Genomic DNA, 21,995 nt, shown 5'->3' with positions numbered 1-21,995 from the left:
AGTCGGCCCCTGGCCAGGTTAAGTAACTTAGCACTTGTAAAGACTAAAAAAACTAAAGCAGTAGAGAATTACCTTATACAGATGGCAAGATATGGACAACTAAGTGAGAAGGTATCACAACTAGGTTTAATAGAAATCCTTTAAAAAAGTAAGCCGACAAACAGAAAAGACAACAACAGTGAAATTCAACAGAAGAAAAGTAATAGACTCTGATGAAGATGACGATTATTGAACTAAAAGTTTTCATAGACTAGAACTTAATGGAACGATTCTAGGACGGAAGTTAAGATCTGATTTAAAATTTACTTTGTTTATTGTCTATATGCCTTTTTTAAAAATAAACTTGTTATGCAAAGTAAAAAAAAAAAAAAAAAAAAAGGCAGGGAGCCTGAAGTTTTATAGAGAATGCTACAGTTCTCCAACTTAACTTCTATCAGCCAAGTTAGCAGTAGAGCTTTAACTGTAAGAAGAAGTGTATTGGTTTCTGTTGCTGCTGTAACAAATCGCTATAAGCATGTTGGCTTTAAACAACACAAATTTATTATCTGACAGTTCTAGAGATCAAAAGTTTAAATGGATTCGCAGGGCTTCTAGAGTCTCCTTCTGGAGGCTCTAGGAGAGATTATGTGTTCTTGTCTTTTCCAGCTTCTACCAGCCACCTGCATTCCCTAGTTTGCGACCCACTCCTCTATCTTCAAAGCCAGCAGCACAGCATCTTCAAGTCTCTCTCCAAACTAATCTCTGCTTCCCTCAACCCATCTCCCTTTCTCATTGTCCCTGCCTCCCTCTTTTCCTTCTAGGGACATTTGTATTTACATTGAGCCCAACCATATAATATAAAATAATCTCTTTGTCTCAAGATCCTTAACTTAATAACACTTACAAAGCCCCTTGGCATGTAAGGTAACATATTCACAGATTAGGATGAGGACATCTTTAGGGGTGAGGGAATATTCTACCATAAGAAGCTTCCTGCTGTATCCATTGTAGTGACTTTCTCTTTGGTTAAATCACTTCATCCTATTTGCCTTTGAAAACTTACCTTCTGAACTAATTGAGGTTCTGTGTGAGAAACACGTGAGGGGAGAAGAAAAGGCACACACACAATACCTTTAAGGGTAAACAAGCTTTATCCCACGTAAATGGCAATGCAGATATAATAAGCAAATTGATATAATAAGCAAATGATATAAGCAAATTTATATAATAAGCAGATTGACATAATAAGCAAATTGCAATGGGAAGGAGAGAAGGGAAAAGAGATTTACATTCACCAGACATGGAGGATTCACCCCCAGACTGGGAAGTAACAGCCTGGACTCCAAAGTCAGCCACTCATCCATGTACCGACAAGGAGAGGTCTCATGAAGCTTTGGCGCAGTCTGGGACCCCAGCTCTTTTTGTAACAAATTGTTTGGCATGAGGCCCAGTCATGAGGGCCCTTCTCGACTAGGCTCAAGGAACACAAAAAAGTCAACCTGTTTTTGTGATTGTCTATTGTTTTTCAATAACTAATGTGTAGGAGTCGATTGAAATAGAGATTTCTCTGAAACAGTGCTGGATGAATGCCTCAAGTGGCTCACACAACCTGTTCTGGGACTTGGTGACCATTGTTTGTGTCCATGTTCATCTGAGTTCAAATTTAATATTTAACTTTTCCTCCACAATTGATTAGAACAGTGGTGCCAGAGGCTAGGCACAGTGGCTCACACTTGTAATCCCAGCACTTTGGGAGGCCGAGGCAGGAGGATCACTTGAGGTCAGGAGTTCAAGACCAGTCTGGCCAACATGATGAAACCCCGTCTCTACTAAAAATTCAAAAAAACTAGCCAGGCGTGGTGGCAGGCGCCTGTAATCCCAGCTACTCAGGAGGCTAAGGCATGAGAATCACGTGAACCCAGGAGGAAAAGATTACAGTGAGCCAAGATCGTGCCACTGCACTCCAGCCTGAGCGACAGAGTGAGACTCCATCTCAACAAAACAAAACAAAACAAAACAAAAACAAAAACAAGTCTGGGCGCGGTGACTCAGACCTGTAATCCTAGCACTTTGGAAGGCTGAGGTGGGCAGATCACGAGATCAGGAGATCGAGACCATCCTGGCCAACATGGTGAAACCCCATGTCTACTAAAAATACAAAAATTAGCTGGGCATGATGGCGTGCACCTGTAGTCCTAGCTACTCGGGACTCCTGCTGAGGCAGGAGAATTGCTTGAACCCAGGAGGTGGAGGTTGCAGTGAGCTGAGATTGTACCACTGCACTCCAGCCTGGCGACAGAGCGAGACTCCATCTCAAAACAAAAACAAAAACAAAAGCAAAAGAACAATGGTACCAGAGATCTTCCCTTCTCTTGCCTTCGTTGTTTCCCCCTATACTTTATGAAATGTGCTGTGGCCTGAAATTTAAAACATTGCATTTGCTTAACTCAGCCACCTAAAGCTTTTATTTTTCTTTCAGTGCCTTAAAGTAATAGGATTTAGAGCTTTTAAAAAGAAGTTCTTTATATGAAGCTCTGAGATCAAATGTGAAGTCAACAAGTTGTTTTCTCTGATCCATCATAGGGTTTTTTTCTGCATTTTGGATATGTGAGAGTTTTGAACTTCTGCTACATAAAACATCATAGCAATCATACACCCTACAGTTTATGATATAATTAATATGGTAATATACACTATCTTCATATATTAAATTCCCAGAGTCTACTAATCTAAGATTAATATAGCCTGTCATTGGTGTTTACATCATTTGTCAACAAATTCAGCATTTAAGAATGAGTAAGCATGCACACACATGAGGCTGTGTGTGGCTGTAAGATTCTGTCTCAAGTCCTGGCAGGAAAGACTAAGGTATAACTTCAGCTGTGTGGCCTTGAGGAAGTTACATCACCTTCAGAATCTCACTTGGCTCCCAGGTAAACAATGAGTAATTATACAGCTCTCCTGGAGATAGGATGTATATTATCTGATTTTTGTTCACAAAAAGGCATATAAATACCAAGCATTGCTATAAATTAAAATTTCACCTCACATAATTCATCTATGCCTTTATAAATCTCCTCTCTGTTTTCAATTAGATTTGATATGCCTCATTATTTCTCATTTAGAACCAGCCATTTGAATGAATTTTATATTCATTTGAATGGATATAAAATGGTTTGCTTTCAACCATTTTATGTTTATTCAAATATTAGCTTTCTTTTAGTTCTTGAAAGGATTTCTGTTTATATCCCATTATGCTTATTTTTCTATTATATAAAAATTTATATTTTTATAATATTTAGAAGTTAAAGTGTTCTATTTAGAAATGTAAAATTCTCTGGATCTATTTCATGAGGTGGATGAGGAGACATGCAGCAACCGCCAATTCCTAATAATTGTACTGGTCAGGGTGCCAGCAGGAAGCTAGTGACACCCTCAAAAGGGGCCGTGGAAAGGTGTTTAGTGAAGGGACTCTTTATGAAGATATGGGAACCATTCAGAGAAAGCAATAAGGAATAATAAAGCACCCTGGATCCACCTATGCCTCAAAGAGCAACAGGAGGGAGGGGTGGCCAGACCCTGACAAGAGCTGTGGCTGCTGTGAAAGAAGGCCCAGGAAATGAGAGCACCCACCGCCAGACCTCCAGCCAGTCAGGGGGAAGGGAGAAGGGAAGCAAGGGAAATAATATCCCAACACTCCTTCACTCTGTTCTCTTGCCTTCCTTCCTTTATTCAAACTTAGCTACAAGCCAGTGGGCAAGGGAGCCGGTTGATGCAGTCCATAGAGGGCCATTCCCTAGCACACAGCAGAGTGGGAAAGAGTGGAGAGTGATCTGGAAGAGCAAACAGAAGATAACTAGCACAGTGGTCTATTGGAAAAAGCATCCCAAATTTATGTTGGCCTTTGGGGTTTGGTACATGCATACCTGCACCCCCATACTTAGGCCTTGACCCCTTTGGTTCCAAGCACCCTTCTTCTCAGCTCTGCAATTATGGGTCTTAAAGCTGAGCTGGCCACCATGGATGATGCCCAGATCAGCTCACTGCTCTGTGGATTGTAAGACTTAACTAATAAGTCCATGGCTCGGGCATCCCGGGTGATGTTCCCAGGAGGCTGTCTGGGAGGAGCTCTCCCTCACTCTCCCTGTCCTCCTTTTCCAGGGTGGAGCTTCAGCATGGGATCGGCCTACCAGTTTCACAGTTGGCGTGTGTTTGTCATCGTCTGTGCACTCCCCTGTGTCTCCTCCGTGGTGGCCCTCACATTCATGCCTGAAAGCCCACGATTCTTGTTGGAGGTAACACTTATTATTGCAGATACTCAGGTAGCCCACCTCTATTGGAAAAAGTTCCTTGTTAATTCTAGGAAAGCACATTTGCCTATTTGAGAGGTACATTTTCCCTTCCTATTATAGAATGATGGAGGGTTTGGTTTCATGGAGACCTGCTTTCAACAACCAACATGTAAAAAAGCTGCCTTATGGCTAGAAAGCACTCATGTTTCTCCTTAAACAAATAACTTGGCTCAATGAAGAAAACATGATTTATTGTTTTATAGCGAAATTTTACCATCTGGAGATACTATTTCTAGTTATAACCATATTATTTGAACTGCTCATGTATTCAGTGATATCCAAATAGTCTGTATGTTCCAATGGGATGTACTGAGATACATTTGCACAATTACACCTCATTTGATCTGACAATGCAAGACGGCTATTGGAAAATCAGGGAGGGTAAGTGTGTCACTCCTAGCGCTTCATTGTCCACTCTCATTTCTTAGGTTGGAAAACATGATGAAGCTTGGATGATTCTGAAGTTAATTCATGACACCAACATGAGAGCCCGGGGTCAGCCTGAGAAGGTCTTCACGGTGAGTCTTCTCCCCAGAGAATCCTCAACACCAGGGATTGGGACATGTTTTCTGTCAAGGGAAAAATTGTAAATATTTTAGACTTTGCAAGTCATATGGTCTTTGACACAGCTACTCAGCTCTGCCATTGTAGTGCAAAAGCAGCCATAGGCAATGTTAAAATAAATGGGATGACTGTGTGTCAATAAAACTTTATTTACGGAGACAGGCAGAGGGCTGTTTTTGGCCCATAGGTTGCCAACCTTGCTTATGCCTATCTAGCACTCGAGGGCTCTGTGGTTGGTTAAATGATAACACCAACCGAAGAGATGGGGTTAAGGTGGAAAGACTGCATTTTCATCACAGACTTACTTACTCTCTGACTCCCAGGTTCAGTACCCGAGGACAAGAGATTCTTGGTGTAGGGACTGCCAGCTGATTCTCCTTGACCTGCTACCAGAAGAGAGCCAGGCTGTGCAGGGCCATTTCCTCCACTCGGCCAGGTCACAACTTTTCAAGTGACACTCAGCCCCCACAAAGGTGTATACTCATAGCAGCCCCATAACATTTTCTCTAAGATGTCAGAGAGACATCTTAGAGAGGTATGCCTCTATTAGGACCACCATGAGGCCTTTAACAGACCTTGGAATACATAGTAAATGGTAAAATTATTTATTGAAAACAAAAAAAAACAGTATCTAATAAGTGAGAAAACAATTATACTAAGGATCAAAGCAATGTAACAACATAAAACTAATCTCTGGGTTTCCTGATGTATTAGTCTATTTTCACGCTGCTAATAAAGACATACCCAAGACTGGGCAATTTATAAAGGAAAAGGGTTTAATTGACTCACAGTTCAGCATGGCTGGAGAGGCCTCAGGAAACTTCTGATCATGGCAGAAGGGGAAGCAAACACGTCCTTCTTCACATGGCGGCAACAAGGAGAAATGCTGAGCAAAAGGGAGAAAATCCCCTTGTAAAACCATCAGATATCGTCAGAACTCACTGACTATCATGAGAACAGCAGCATAGGGGTAACTGTCCCCATGATTCAATTACCTCCCACTGGGTCCCTCCCACAACACGTGGGGATTATGGGAACTACAATTCAAGATGAGATCTGGGTGGGGACACGGCCAAACCATATCACCTGACAACCAAAGCAAAGGATAAATTTAATGAATTATATCATTATTGATATAAAGCAATGTATTCGCTTTTCAGGAAATGCTTTTCAGGTAGTGTATTCACTTTTCAGGAAAGGCCAATTTTATCTTGTTCTAATTTGTGAAAAGTTTATTCATAGGCCTTATTATAAGGGATATTGAACAATATAATGGACATTATTTTCAGTAACACTTCTACATAAAGGCAGACATTTCACACATGGCCATTTCTTAGGTTAATAATTAATCAGAATTTGGTAAAGGAAAGTAGCTATATAGGAAACCAGAGAAAGGTAATCCAAGAATGTGGCTTCAACTTGATATAGCTTGACATGAACATAAGGTATAAAAGAATCATAGATATAGTTCCAAAAATATATATTTCATTTTATTATACATGCAGGCACATGGGCACACACATACATAACACATACCCCAGTTTCACATTCTAGCAGCTTCCCATTGCTCTCAGGATAAAGACAGAAACCCTCCCTCCGGACACTAAGGCCCTGCCAGTCTCCTTCCTGCCTGCTTTATAGTTCCCCTCTCTCTGCAGCTACATTCATCCCTCAGCTCCTCACACTCAACATTTGACTTACTATACAGCACTGCCACAGTGCTGCTGTTCCCTCTGCATGGAACATTCCTCCATCTCTAGTTACAAAGCTGATTCTCCATGGGGAAAGCCAGTATAAATTAATTTAAATTGGTTGCAGGAAATGTTTCGGAAGGAACAATTGTTTAAAATCTTTCAATATACGCAGTCATATAATTAGACTAAAAATGGCCAGGTGTGGTGACTCACACCCGTAATCCCAGCACTTTGGGAGGCTGAGGTGGGCGGATTACAAGGTCAGGAGATCGAGACCATCCTGGCCAACAAGGTGAAAGCCCGTCTCTGCTAAAAACACAAAAATCAGCTGGGTGTGATGGCACCTGCCTGTAATCCCAGCTACTCGGGAAGCTGAGGCAGGAGAATGGCTTGAGCCCAGGAGGCGGAGATTGCAGTGAGCCAAGATCGTGCCTCTGCGCTCTAGCCTGGCAACAGAGCATGACTCCGTCTCAAAAAAAAAAAAAAAAAAAATAGACTAAAAGTGTTTTGTCTACAATAGGTTGGAGGGACATACGGTAAGACATAAGTGGGAACCTAAATAAGATCTTCAGTGGCTTATACCTAACATCAATTACAGTTCTTAAAACACATGAAATCACTTCTGATTAAATAGTCCCCTGCTATCTCATTTATTAATTTCATTTTATTTAGGAAATGAATTTTTCATACTGTAAAGATAAACTGCAATTTGGCCTCTATCCAAATTATCACAGATTCTTAATTAGCAAAATTTTCTCTGCAGTATAATGGAGAAATGAAGATAAGTAATGGATATCTTCAATTAAGGCCTGAAAGCTTTTGAGGACTCTCTTCTTTTGAGTAGATGTACAATAAAGGGGAAAAATTTTAATTTAAAGGATCATAAGGCTGGAAGAATCTTGAGACATTATCTGGATATACAACATCACTTAACTCTTCTCAGCCAGATGAAGAAAAACCCTTTATTTACCAGACCTTCTGAGAAGGTGTCTCTATAGGGCCTCATTGCCCTACTTACCTGCCTTTTCTTCCAAAAGGGTTGAGTTACCAAGTCCACTAATGGCGATGTGTTAATGTTGTTACATGAAGGTTAGAAGAGAATAAGATGGATATACTCCAAAAGTGATTGATAATTTCAAAGTCATTTATATGTGACTTTCAAAAAGTTGTTACATGATTCTGCCATAACAAATTTATCTTTTTATTTTTTAAATCCACGGTACAGCAAAGTTGCATGCATTTTCCTAAGGTCTCCTTTTCTTTTTTTTTTCTTTTTTTTTTTTTTTTCCTTATTTTTTGAGACAGGGTCTCGTTCTGTTGCCCAGGCTGGAGTGCAGTGGTGTGATCACAGCTCACTGCAGCTTCAACCTCCCTGGCTCAGGTGATCCTCCTGCCTCAGCCTTCCTACTAACTGGGAATACAGGCATGTGCCACCATATCTGGCTGATTTTTGAATTATTTGTAGATAATTAACAAAGGGTCTCCTTATGTTGTCCAGGCTGGTCTCAAACTCCTAGGCTCAAGTGATCCTTCTGCCTCAGCCTCGCAAAGGGCTGGAATTGCAGATGTGAGTCACCATGCCTGGCCCTCTTAAGGTGTCCTCTGAAGCTCTTCTTAGTGTGCCCTTGCCTTAAATATTGTTTTCCAAGACTTCATTTTCAGCTAACTTCCATTTTAACCCTATTCACTCTCCTTAGCTGATCTCAGCTATTTCCTGCATGTATCCTAATGCACAAATCTCCTGAGCTCCACACATGCAGGTTGAAGGACTTTGTGGGCATCCTTCTAGATCACATAGGCCCTTCAAAAATGGCATCTTTGGGCAGTGAGGGGTGGGGAAAAATGGCATCTTTAAATCTGAATTTATCACCTAAGGAGTCTCCAAGCCTCATCATTGCCCTAAATTTCATCAGTAGGTACCACCAGCACCACCTAAACCCAAAAACTATATTCCTTCTTTTATCTTTGGTACATCTAAGAAACCATTATGTTCTATTATTCCACCTCCTAAATATCACTCCACTGCTGCTGATTTGGTGCAGGCCTCCTTATTCACCGCCCTCTGACCTTCTACTATCCTTCAGGAATCGCAAACTCTTTGCAGTTTCCCGGTGCGCTATTTTCCCTCCTAACTCTGGACATTTGTTTGCACATGGTATTTCTCCCACTTGGAATGTCCTCCAAGCAGGTTACATCCATGGCAGATAGCATATTTCTCTATAAGCCTGCAGTTCCTGAAGCCTCTCTCTCACTTCCAGGTTAAGTAGGTTGTTCTGAACGGTATTTCCTTCCCATCTTTTATAGATCCCCATTAGAGTACTTTTTTTCGTTTTGTATGGTAATTGTTTGGAGCCACATGGCTGCCTATGTTTGCATCCCGCATGGGTGCCAATGAATAAATGAACAAACAAATATCGATAAGTGAAAAAGCGGAAGCCTCCCAAAAGTAGTATGTTGGATTAAGACTATCCCATGATGTAAAAAGAAAAGAAAAAAAAATTTTTTTTAATCTAGAGTTTTAAAAAACATAATTCCTACATGGATTATTTTGAGCCGATTGCATTTGATTTGGAATTCCATATTTAACTCAGAGATTATTTTTGCTAAGTACAGACATCTTTGTTTACCTGGCCAGAAAGAAGCTACTGCCTACTTGGTATAATTTGAAAGGTGCTGAGGGTCCCCAAGCCACCTCTATCCAAAACTGGCCTAGGTACCTGTACTCTGCCAATAGAGTTACCCCTTTAAATGTTGGCAGGATGTCCGGAAAAACCTGTTCAAACCTCTGGCAGGGGTAATGTGTACACATTTCCATGTCCTCTCAGATTTATCAAAAACAGGTAAATCTTGATTAGCAGGAGAAGGCGGGCCAGGCCCACAAAGGACCCATTCTTCCTTTTTTTCTATTTTCAGGATTCATTCTCTGTGCTTCTCCTGTCTTGTGGTTCTCTTCCTTAGCAAAAAGAGGCTAACTGAGTCATAGATGCTGCTTTTCATGCTGAACCTGTATCATTTATTTCCCTTATATGGCTGAGAAATTCATGTTGACGCTTGCAATCAAAAATCCTTCACTTAATCTTGAATCATGGCTACCTGTGGGTATTTGCTGACTAGCCACTGTGGGTTAGGCTGTGGGAGAAGGAAGAAAAGGACCGGAAGTGGTGCTCTGAGAATAGTGATGGGAATGCTTTCAGAACTATAGTTAGGGGTCAAATTCATCAAATAAGTAGGTTTCAAAGAAAAAAATGTGTACACTCACTTTAGCCCAAGCTAAATAATTCTTAATCCAGAATCTAACTTATCTGGATGTTTTGTCTGCTAATGTGTGTCTCTGTAGTAATGGTTCAGGGAGGGCATTTTGGTTTCACATTATTCTATTACTACTTGCCCTTCCCTTCCCCCATTTCTTTGTGGTTTTCCCTCTCACTCATTCCTTCTTCAGTTCTTCCAGGTGCTGTTTGGATCCATATACTTATGCCAATGGTCTCATATATGTATGAAGTGATTACCAAATACCGCCTACTTCTTGCCGGAGTCAGTTTTTGCTCCTGTAAAGACAAATTATAACCCTACACTCAGCAACTTCAGAGAAGGTAACTTAGCGCTTTGGTCTGTTTCTCTCTACAGGTAAACAAAATAAAAACTCCTAAACAAATAGATGAGCTGATTGAAATTGAGAGTGACACAGGAACATGGTATAGGAGGTGTTTTGTGCGGATCCGCACCGAGCTGTACGGAGTAAGTAACAAGTCCCATGATGACCTGCGTGTTAATTTATTGCATTTGAGGTTAGTCAGAAGAGGGGTTTACTGGGCCTGCCCTATGAGCGAGGTTCTTTCCTGCTGCCCAGGACACCTGACTCCTGGACTAGAGCCAGGTAATTGGATCCCACTCGACCAGCATTTAGCCAATACATTCCATCTGTGGGAAGGGAAAGTGTTAGGCCAGGAGTCTTGGCAGTGGCAGGGTGCCTTCAAATCTTGAGTTACCTTGTCCATTGACATCCAGGAAGCTGAAGAATGAAAATTCCAATTACCTTTAACTTTTACATTTTAAGGTGAAATGAATCCAACCCAATGACAACTCAGCATTTTTTATAATTTGGTGGAAGGGGTCGGGGAGTGGGGTTGACTAAGTAACTGCATGAGAAAACTAACTCTCTAATATTTCACAGATTTGGCTGACTTTTATGAGATGTTTCAACTACCCAGTCAGGGATAATACAATAAAGCTTACAATTGTTTGGTTCACCCTGTCCTTTGGGTAAGTGATATTTAAATTCTTGGCAAGCAAAATCGTTCAATGTCCACATTGTAACTCCCAGCCATGCTGCTTTCTTTTCTGATACTGCTTGATGCTGTTAACCTGCTAAGGAAGAAATTTTTTTCAGCTTAGGTTTGCTGACAGTTATGGTTTTTATAAACCAGTTATTTTATTTGTTTTGTCATAAAGCTAAGGTAGCAAAACCAATTGTATCTGCAAAATCCAGTAAGGTCCTGGATGATTTGCCCCATGACTTCTCTGTCCTGTCCTCCTTTGCCCAGCCCCACCCATACCAGACTCTCTGCTCTTCTTCGAACATTCTAGAACAGTTCCCATCTCGGGCCTTTGCGGTGTTCCTCTGCCTGAGTTGCTTTCCCCTCCAGACATCTGCCCGGTTCATTTCTTTACCCTCTTCAACTCTTTCCTCAGATGTCACCTTCTCAGTGATGTCATCCTCTCTTTTTAAAAAATTGCAGCCCCTTCACACTCCCTATCCCCTTCTCAGCTCTACTTTACCCCACAGCACTTTCTACCTTCTAATATGCAAAACACTCCTTTATTCTGTATAAAGAGTAAAGCTCTGGCTTCCCTCTCTGGAAGCTCCATGAGGACAGGGGTTTTTAACTGCCTTGTTCAAAGCTGAGTGCGGTGCCATCCACCTATATTCCAAGCTATTCTGGAAGCTGAGGTGAAGGATTGCCTGAGCCCAGGAGTTGGAAGCTTAAGTGTGTTATAATCACACCTGTTACTAGCCACTGCCCTCCAGCCTGGGCAACATATCAAGACCCCATTTCTAAAAAAATAATAATAATTTTGTTTATGTCTTGTTCACTGATGTATATTCCTGGCATGTAAGAGCAGCTCAATAAATAGTTGTTGCCAAATGAATTAAACTGCCATATATGTGTTCTAGGAAAAGAGGAAATAGGGAGAAAATAACAAGATTTTATTTGTTAATCGCTGACATAGTCACTTTAGAATGTGTGTGTACAACTCTATTGTTGCCTAATTTGCTGTTTAGAAAAGAAAAATTAGATAATACCCTACACTTTCAGGTCAGCAGGATCTCAGTACCTTATAGAACCTAACATTTATGTTGCAAGTTTCATCTCTTAACCTCCCTAAATCAAACCAGGCAAGTGATCAAAGGTGACCACTCTTTCCTAGTGCCTGAGGAGGTGGAATATGGAGAAAGAAGGAAGCTGGGAGTCAGGAGACCTAGCAGCCCATTCTGCTGGGTGACTTGGTTAGCTTGTGACTTGGAGACATTTCTCAGTTCCTCATTTCTAAATTAAGAGGGTTGACTTAGAATATGTAAAGTAATTCCCACCCAAGCTCTAGAAAATCCATTAATCTCTGAAGGAAGGGAAGGCTGAATATTAACCTATATTAAGTGCTTACTCTGTACCTAAGCAAGGGGTTAAAGACAAAGAAGACAAAGATAAGCAAGAAGGAAGTCCTGCTGTCAAGGTGTAAAGAGTAATCATCATTATCTGGCTTGTTTATTTTGTTTACTAATTCATTATTGATCATATTTTAAGCTTTATGATTTGTTTTACTGCTGTATCCCTGGAACCTCAATGGTGCCTAGTATTTAGTGCATGTTCGGTAAATGTTTGCTAAATAAATGACAAATTAGCCAAAAGCCCTCCACATCATTGATGATGGATGGACATTCCAGGGTAATGTGCCCTCCTCATTGTTGCCATTTCAAGGTTTGTGCTGAATGTATGTGACTAGAGAACAATGCCATATATGTTGTACCCCTAAGTCATTTCTTCCTCAATAACTACCCTCACACCCCCACAGTCATTACTATGAAGAAAAGGGGTGGGAATCCTGAGGCACAGATGTTTCTGGAATCCTAATGACAATGATGATAAAAATGACTCATACTGTCTTCTGAGCACTTTCTATGTGCTAGGTACTTGACATCCCATTTAAACTGAGCAACCACCCAGGAAGGTGGATACTCCCATCATTGCAATAGTAGAGATGGGCAACTGAGGCTTAGAAAACTGGCCCAAGTTTAGGCAGCTAGTAAGCGACAAGACCAGGATTCAAACCCAGCCTGTCCTCCTGCAAAGGCTATGCCCATACCCTCTTCTTTCCCTGTGTAGCTAAGTGTCACTGGGAATAAACTAGAGCAGTGGTTCTCAAATTTGAACGTGCATCAGAAGAATCCCTGGAGGACTCCCCTGCCAAAGTTTTTAATTCATCAGGTCTCACTGGAACCTGGGTTTGTGGGGGATGATGATCCTGCTGGTCCGGGGACCTTACCTTGGGAGGTACTACTTTAGAGCAGCACAGTCTAATAGAGATATCGTGTGAACCACAGATGTCATTTCAGATTTTCTGGTAGCCATACACACACACACAAAGTAAAAGGAAACAGATAAAATTAATTTTAATACTACATTTTGTTTCATTCATTCTCTCTCTTTTTTTTTTTTTTTTGATGGAGTCTCGCTCTGTTGCCAGGCTGGAGTGCATTGGCATGATATTGGCTCAATGCAACCTCCGACTCCCTGGTTCAAGCTATTTTTCTGCCTCAGTTTCCTGAGTAGCTGGGACTACAGGCGTGCACCACCACACCCGGCTAATTTTTGTATTTTTAGTAGAGGTAGGGTTTCACCATGTTGACCAGGCTGGTCTCGATCTCCTGACCTTGTGATCCGCCTGCCTTGGCCTCCCAAAGTGTTGGGATTATAGGTGTGAGCCACTGTCATTTCAACATATGATCAGTATAAAAATTATTAGCAACAATTTTTACCTTCTTTTTTTCTGTAAGTCTTCAAAATCCTGTGGTATTTTATATTTATAGTATATCTCAGTTTGAACCAGCCACATCTCAACTGCCTAGTAGGCACACGTGGTTAGTGGCTTCTGTACTGAACAGCACAGCAGCATGACACAGCTGTTAGAATAACACATTAGAGGTCAAGAGGCAGAAAGGGGAAATAACTTGGAATCTCTGAGAATAACACGAATGTCCTCTTCCCAGCCTCTAACTACCTTGGGAACTGGAACTCTACCCCCAGGATAGCAGTATCACAGCACTGTAGGAACCGAGAAAGATTCCCCATTAGCAAAAGAGGTCATTCTTTAGGGGCTCTCACCGTGCTTAGATCCCAGGAGTTTGTACCACCAGACTGGGAGAGAGAGTTTCTCAGAGCAGACTGGAATGATGAGAAAGATATTGGGGCCAGGATGCCAGGTGTCTTACTCCATTTCTGCTGCTATAACAAAATACCACAACGGGTAATTTGTAAATAATAGGAATTTTATTTTTCACAGTCCTGAAGACTGGAAGTCCAAGATCAAGCTGCTGGCAGATTCAGTGTGCAGTAATGGCACGGTCTCTGCTTCCAAGATAGCAGCTTGTCGCTGAGTCCTCCAGAGGGGACAAATACTGTGTCCTCAGTGGTAGAAGGGATGGAAGGGAAAAAGTGAGAGAGGCAGCACCCTCGCACCTCTTTTTATAAGGACATTAATCTCATTCATGAGGTCTCTGCCCTCATAACTTAATCACCTCCTAAAGCCCCCACCTCTAATACTATTATATTGGGGTTTAAGTTCCAACACATAAGTTTTGGAAGGACACATTCAGACCAGGCACCACGTATGGGCATAGGATCGGATGCTTTCTGCATGTCTCTTCCCAAAGGAAGGGTTTAGGAATTACATACCTGGGGTTCTCCAGCTAACCATAGGCCATCTCTCAAGCTTGATTTTTGCAGATTAACGCTGGGGGAGAGGGACACATGGATTGCTGTATGATGAATTACTCATAATGTTATAGGGAGCCAGCCATTCTCTGGGAATTATTACCACTCTGAAAACATCAGGGAGTTGCTCATTGCCTCTGGCATGCTAGCGCCTTTACAAACTCACATTTCTTTGTCTTTGCAGGTACTATGGATTATCTGTTTGGTTCCCTGATGTCATTAAACATCTGCAGTCCGATGAATATGCATTGCTAACCAGAAATGTGGAGAGAGATAAATATGCAAATTTCAGTATTAACTTTACAATGGAAAATCAGATTCATACTGGAATGGAATACGACAATGGCAGGTCTAGAAACTTGAAATAATTTAATTTGCTACCTATTCACAAAAACTTATTTCTTCTTAGCTTTCCCTGCACTGAAACAGGCATAGTTTTTTGTTTGTTTGTTTTAGTTTGTACATTTAGTCATTTTCATGGTGAATTTCAATACTTCTGAATAGGCTTTAAATAAAAGGTACAAATGTATCCATTACTTCACTTAAAACTATTTTTGCAGCTAAGTTGCTTCATATTTATTAGGTAGTGGACTTGACTGGTGTGGAAGGAAAATTTAGAGCAATGTTGGAGAGCAACAAAAATAATGGAAGGAAGAGAAGAGTGAAGAGTATGGGAAAATAAGACAGGCTATAGGATTATTTAATTCACAGAAGAAATCTGAAATGTGATTATATGAGTCTTCTATTCCTGAGAAACAGAGCCACTTTTCAGAATTCATCCTTCCCAATACACTGAATCCAGAATTGAGGTTAAATTGCATCAGGAAGAGTTTCAATTAGAGAACAGGAATCATTCCCCAAAGTAAAGGGCTTTGAAAGACGGAAGGGTCTCCTTTATGGGATCTGAAATACTTCTTGATGACAAGAGAGAACTGACTCAGGGAGGTGGTCCTGGGTCATTCTTTTAGAGATGGAAAAGAGTAGACCAAGTACTTGTTTATATCCAAGTATTTTTGTTGCCTGAACAAATAATTGCCAGTTCATGACAATTTACATCATTCTTAGGAAGTTGTCCCAATTTCAAAAGTGATCAAATAAAACTCTAAAATAATCAAAGTTCCCCAGGGCAAAAACCAGTTTAGAAAGATGAAAAAGAATTCAGTGGGATGCTTATGATCTATGTAATGGAAAAGAGGGTTACTAACTAGGAGGTAATTGTTCAAATTAGCAATTCAATGAAGGAACTAATCATAATCCAAGCCAAGTGGGATCACCTTCACTCTCCCACATAAAATACTGACTTGAATCTGCACTTAACATTTCACAGAAAGCTTAGTGTCAAGTCCTCTGTGATGCCAGGGTGAAAATTGACTTTCAAAAGTATTGTTACTCCATTAGAAATTTCTAATATATGTTTGTGTCTCTGACAGTCATAGTTTTAGTAATATATGTTAAAGTTCTAAACTGGATATTCAGTCACTGCTTAGAACTTTTTTACATTAGCAATATAATGATTACTAATTTTAATAGTATTACAGTTTTTGTAAAACATATATGTTACACATTTATTTTAAAAGATGATAGAAACAATTTTTTTGTCCTTCAGGAAAATTTGAAATACCATTAACAAAATCATTTTTTAAAAAATAGCTTTTTTATTCAGCATCATAAAATGGCAACTCTTTATGTACTGGTACGGAATAACCTCCAAGGTAGACTAGAAGGAGATAAAGCAGGTGTACTTTAGACACAGAATGCCCCTGGAGGAGCACACAAGAAACTGACAACAATGGTTATTCTGGGCAGAGGAACTTGTGGCCTGGGGATGGATGGGAAAAGACTGACATTTTCCGTCTTCAACCTTTCGAATTGTGCACCATGTGTACTCTCTGAATTATCCATTCAAAAAATAAAACTGATTCATTCCCTTTTCCAAATTCAGTTCCATGACAGAAAAAATTGATAACTTTTTAAAGATGTGCCATTATTTAGTCTCTTTTGGTGCATTTAGATGTTTTTACTCTGGGTCCCTGGAGTGGGGATTGAAACGAGATCATTATTATTATTTCCAGGTAATGTACCATGGGAATGATTTTTTTTTTTAAGCTGATTGGTCTGTGAGGCCATGTGCATTTTGAACCAACACATGTAATTGGGTATTAGGGAGAGAATAAATTTGAAAGTACTCAATAGTTAGTAAACTGCTTTTAAATCAACCTACTTACCTAGAAGGATCAGTCCCTTTCTGCCCCTAATAAGAGTGGTATTGACATAACAACTCCTTCCCCAGGAGAACAAGCATTTTCCTCTCAGTGACTGGCTAAGTGTACATTCACAGTCTCTTAATAAAGTACCAAGACACATTAATGAATATTTATCTGTGTCTTCTGGGAGTCCTTATCAATGCTGATAAGGCCTGGACCATGGACTCTTCTAAGATGTTATGATCATTATGACTGTTACCATCTTTACCACGTAGAATTCCCCCTTATAACACCCAAAAATGTACCTGAACAGGTTTCATCATTCTTCATGTTTCCAAAAATAAGCAGAGTTCTCATAATTCCTTTTGGTTCAAGGACTATCCGTTGGCTGTGAGAAGAAAAATTATCCTGGAAATGAGCATCGCCTATGAGTTTCTTCAACCCCAAGTCAGTTATTCTTCACATAAATGAAACAGAATTCTCGTGCTCTCTCTTCAGGATAATTAGAGGTCCCTACACTAGAATGAAGAAGACTTGGATTTTCAGCTAGGGAAAAATAAAGTTATTAAAAGATCGGGTAGGAGGACATCCTTAAGTTAGAGCCATTAACCCCAAATAGAGAATATTCAAATAAAGATATACATGAAGAGACGATAGGATTAAAACCTAAAGAATAGCCCCAGGTAATCCCCAAACTATCTTCAATTGCATACCCCACAAAACTTTTTACCAACATTGCAAAAAGCTAAGGGAAGTTAGGAGTGTCATCTCTTTTCCTGGTGAAAAATAATATTGGTAAGCAACAAGATAGCCAAAGGTCAGCCTGGATGAGAAAAAGGGGAAAAAGCAGAGAGCTAAGAAAATCCAGAACTCTGTGTTCTTTATAATTAAGACAGTCCATAGTGGGGCATTCCATCTCTAAAACTATTTGACTTAGCTTTGAACCTTGATGGACACAGTCATTGATTGATATGAATTTTTCTGTGTGTTGGGCAGATTCATAGGGGTCAAGTTCAAATCTGTGACTTTCAAAGACTCCGTTTTTAAGTCCTGCACCTTTGAGGATGTAACTTCAGTGAACACCTACTTCAAGAACTGCACATTTATTGACACTGTTTTTGACAACACAGGTAGGTGTGCTACTTAGTACTGCCTCTACCTGAGGCCTCTCCAAGGGCTCACTGCGATAACCATGTGATAATGTGGGCAGAGGCTTATGCGGGAAGTGGATATTAAAGAATAAATGGAACAAGTTCTCTAAATCAGGTTGGATCAAAGGTTGGCTTGTATTGTTTGTCTTTGTCAGATTTAGTGCAAATGGAGCTTGCCAAAGTTCAAAAGTTGGCAACAACAACAAAAAAATCCTTTGATGAATAAATTTTTAAAGCAAAGACCTAACCTGAAGTTTATTTGTTTTGATAATCCTGGGTTCAAAATCTGGTGTTTGTTTAAATGCCTCAACTCTATAGCCAACAGAGATAGACAATATGTGGCTATGCTCAGATAGATATATATTTTGGCCAAATCCATACAATGGGGTATTTTAAACTCCCCAGGGGGAAAAAAAGGAAGGCAAACAAGCATTGATTGAACACCTATATACTGTTTTCTACTCTAGGTCATTAGACATTCATTATCTCATTTAGTTTTCACAGTAGCTGAGGCTTAGGAAAATTAAGTAATTTGTCCACAATTATAGAACTAGTAATAACAGATGTTTGAACCCAGATTTATTTGATTTCAAAGCTTGTGCCTTCCACTTTCCCACTCCCAAACATTGGTCTGTGTGTCCTGTAAAATGAATCCAGCATAACAGCGTGGCATTGGCAGGAGCATCAGCATTTGCCCTGTTGCCAGACCTGCCTTCTTAGTGCTCAGACAAGGGCTCTGCCTAGCTCCAAAGAAGAATGGGGTCAGGTGTCTTTCTGTTTTTTTGTTTTTTGAGCAATGCTATCTACCTGTCTTCTAACCCATTAAACCTCAGAAGACGAACATTTTGTCAGATCTTGATCAGCAAGGAAGATAGTTTCAATTCTCACAGCCTTTTAGCAGAAACCACCACCATCTGCAACTCTTCTTGGATGGTTTCAAATTCAAGGAAAGATTAGCAATGAATGCTGGTGACCTTCAGATGAGGCTGACTCTTGTTCCTCAGTAGATTCATGCACATAGACTTTAAATTATAAATTCAGCCTCAGGAAAGACTTGTTCCTTCTCTGTGCCCTCTAGTCTCATAAAATGGCAATGATAAGGCTGACTCTTGCACTTTTTTTTCCTTAGAGACAGGGTCTTGCTCTGTCATCCAGGCTGGAGTACAGTGGCGCAATCACAGCTCACTGCGGCCTCAAATAAAAAATTATTATTATTATTATTATTTTTGTAGAGATGGTGTCTCACTATGTTGTCCAAGCTAGTCTTGAACTCCTGGCTCAAGCAATCCTCCTGCCTCATCCTCCCAAAGCACTGGGATTACAGGCATGAGGCACCACACCCAGCCCATGCACATTTTGAAACAAATTGTTTTTATAATTGTAGTATGGACGCTATTAGTACTACAATGATAGTCTTTATGTAACATGATAATTAGGACAAAGTAATATTGTAAAGGAGTAAGTAAGTAATATAATTAGCAATGGCCAACCATAGGAAATCAGAAGATAACTGGACCCCTTAATTTAATTTATTCCTTTATTCAGCAAAGGTATCTCATCATTCACCTACTTTATGATGTGAAGACCCAGACTAGATCCTATGCTTTGGCCAGAAGACCCAAAAAGTCAAGCTAGCATAGGCCTGAAAGCCCTCAAGGAATTTACAATACTGGATTCCTCTCCGAATTCTCCATAGGCTTTCTTATACTGGTGCATGCCTGGTAAGAGCTTGATGAATTGTCTTTGTTGTTGTTTCTACAGATTTTGAGCCATATAAATTCATTGACAGTGAATTTAAAAACTGCTCGTTTTTTCACAACAAGACGGGATGTCAGATTACCTTTGATGATGACTATAGTGCCTACTGGATTTATTTTGTCAACTTTCTGGGGACATTGGCAGTATTGCCAGGGAACATTGTGTCTGCTCTGCTGATGGACAGAATTGGGCGCTTAACAATGCTAGGTATGTACTCAGTTTCATGTCAAATAAAAGAGCTGCCCCTGCAATCCAGAGGGACCCTGTTTCCCCCTGTACTCCCATCTATTAGGGATTTGCATCCAATGAGGAGAAATCCTTTAGACCTTACGTTGGGACTAAATTATAGTGAAAATTATGTCTAATTACATTTCATTTGAGTGGTTTCCATGAGTTAACAGACTGAAAAACTATGTGTAAAATGTATATTTTCCCACTTAAGTAGCTGAGTAAAAGATGATATGCATTTCATACTTTCTGCGTTCAGAGGCAGTTAGAGCCTTTCATTCAGGTGAATGCACCAGTTCTTGAGCTTTATGGAGCCCATCCTGCAGCTTCCACTTAGAATTCAGTTTTCTTGAGCAATCCCAAGGACCCAAGGGTTCTTGCTTTACTAAGATGACGGGAAACATTCCAGCCTTTTGTCTGCATTGTTGGCAGGTGGCTCTATGGTGCTTTCGGGGATCAGCTGTTTCTTCCTTTGGTTCGGCACCAGTGAATCCATGATGATAGGCATGCTGTGTCTGTACAATGGATTGACCATCTCAGCCTGGAACTCTCTTGACGTGGTCACTGTGGAACTGTACCCCACAGACCGGAGGTATGTTGAAATGGGCCTCTAGTAAGAGGCACTCTAAGCCCTGTGAGACCACTGAAAAATTATTTTAAAACAACCCAAACTGGCTGGGCACGGTAGCTTATGCCTGTAATCCCAGTACTTTGGGAGGCCAAGGTGGGTGGATCACCTGTGGTCAGGAGTTCAAGACCAGCCTCGCCAATATGGTGAAACCTCGTTTCTACTAAAAATACAAAAATTAGCCGGGTGTGGTGCCAGGTGCCTGTAATCCCAGTTACTCAGGAGGCTGAGTCAGGAGAATCACTTGAACCCAGGTAGCAGAGGTTGTGGTGAGCCAAGATCACACCACTGCACTCCAGCCTGGGCAACAGAGTGAGACACCATCTCAAAAAAAAAAAAAAAAAAAAAAAAGCCAAACTGTCACTTCCCCAGAAAAGTAAAAATCCAAAAATATCTGGCTTCACAAAGTTGTAGGTTCCACTCGTATCTTTTAAAAAGAAAATATAGGGAAACATATGTGCTAGAAGGAATTAATAGGGCAATGAAGCCAGTGAAGGAATTTAAGTGTGTCCTTAACTTAGTTTGTAGGCTAACAATATGAGGAAGCTGTAATGAAGCAGTGAGGATTAGAATTTAATAGCCTATCTTGGCCCACACTTTAAGTGGCTAACCAGTCCTTAGAGGGTCGTTTCCTTAGGTTTGCAGATGTGTCTGCATGAGCTCTGCATTAAGCAACCACAAAGAGGTATCTAGAACATATCTCTTGACCTTCCTGGTTTGTTGGAGGAAAGCCAAACACATTTCTAGTTATAAAAAACAATTGTGCTGGGCCTAGTGGGACATGCCTGTAATCCCAGCAATTTGGGAGGCTGAGGCGGGCAGATCACCTGAGGTCAGGAGTTTGAGACCAGCCTGGCCAACATGGTGAAACCCCGTCTCTACTAAAAATACAAAAAAATACTTAGCCAGGCATGGCGGCGGGTGCCTGTAATCCCAGCTACTCAGGAGGCTAAGGCACGAGAATGGCTTGAACCTGGGAGGCAGAGGTTGCAGTTAGCCAAGATCATGCCACTGCACTCCAGTCTGGACAACAAGAGTGAGACTCCATCTCAAAAAAAAAAAAAAAAAAAAAAAAAAAATTGCTCCCAATATGGAAACACAGAGACTCATATCAGAGAAAGGGCTAGGGCTTTTGGGTATAGCTTCAGCAGCTTGAATAGCTAAATTAAAATAAAAGAAGCTCTGCTTTACCATTTGATATGAGCTAAGACAAATGGACTTTGCCTTCATGTACCACTCCTGTGCTATGTTGCCATAGAAGTCCTCTGTGCCAGAGGGTGGAGTCAGTATTATCTGGACTTTGAAATGTAGGAGAGTTTTTTCCTAGAACTATGCCAAAACATTTGGGATATCAATTTGCAACTGATCTTGAGTGCTTCCTCTGGGCTCATTCCCTTTTTTTATTGACCCCAAAGAGGTGCATTCTCTGTGTGTCCTGTCCTGTCT

At 40.6% G+C, this 21,995-nt stretch overlaps 1 protein-coding gene across 1 annotated transcript in view; it reads left to right on the top strand.

The window, feature by feature from the left end:
- The window catches only part of SV2C (synaptic vesicle glycoprotein 2C), a 245,001-nt gene that overhangs the window by 199,933 nt on the left and 23,073 nt on the right, over nucleotides 1-21,995 (top strand). Inside the window, exons 5-12 of the mRNA XM_526889.8 lie at nucleotides 4,141-4,274; nucleotides 4,760-4,849; nucleotides 10,217-10,327; nucleotides 10,764-10,852; nucleotides 14,765-14,929; nucleotides 17,781-17,914; nucleotides 19,697-19,900; nucleotides 20,354-20,513. Coding sequence (XP_526889.2) covers nucleotides 4,141-4,274; nucleotides 4,760-4,849; nucleotides 10,217-10,327; nucleotides 10,764-10,852; nucleotides 14,765-14,929; nucleotides 17,781-17,914; nucleotides 19,697-19,900; nucleotides 20,354-20,513 — 1,087 coding nt within the window. The remainder of the gene's footprint in view (nucleotides 1-4,140; nucleotides 4,275-4,759; nucleotides 4,850-10,216; nucleotides 10,328-10,763; nucleotides 10,853-14,764; nucleotides 14,930-17,780; nucleotides 17,915-19,696; nucleotides 19,901-20,353; nucleotides 20,514-21,995) is intronic.

The sequence above is a fragment of the Pan troglodytes genome, chromosome 4, assembly GCF_028858775.2.
Source record: "Pan troglodytes isolate AG18354 chromosome 4, NHGRI_mPanTro3-v2.0_pri, whole genome shotgun sequence".
NCBI classification, from domain to species: Eukaryota; Metazoa; Chordata; class Mammalia; order Primates; family Hominidae; genus Pan; species Pan troglodytes.
The sequence above is the reverse complement of the archived record's forward strand: the minus strand, read 5'-3'. Positions and strand labels throughout refer to the sequence as shown.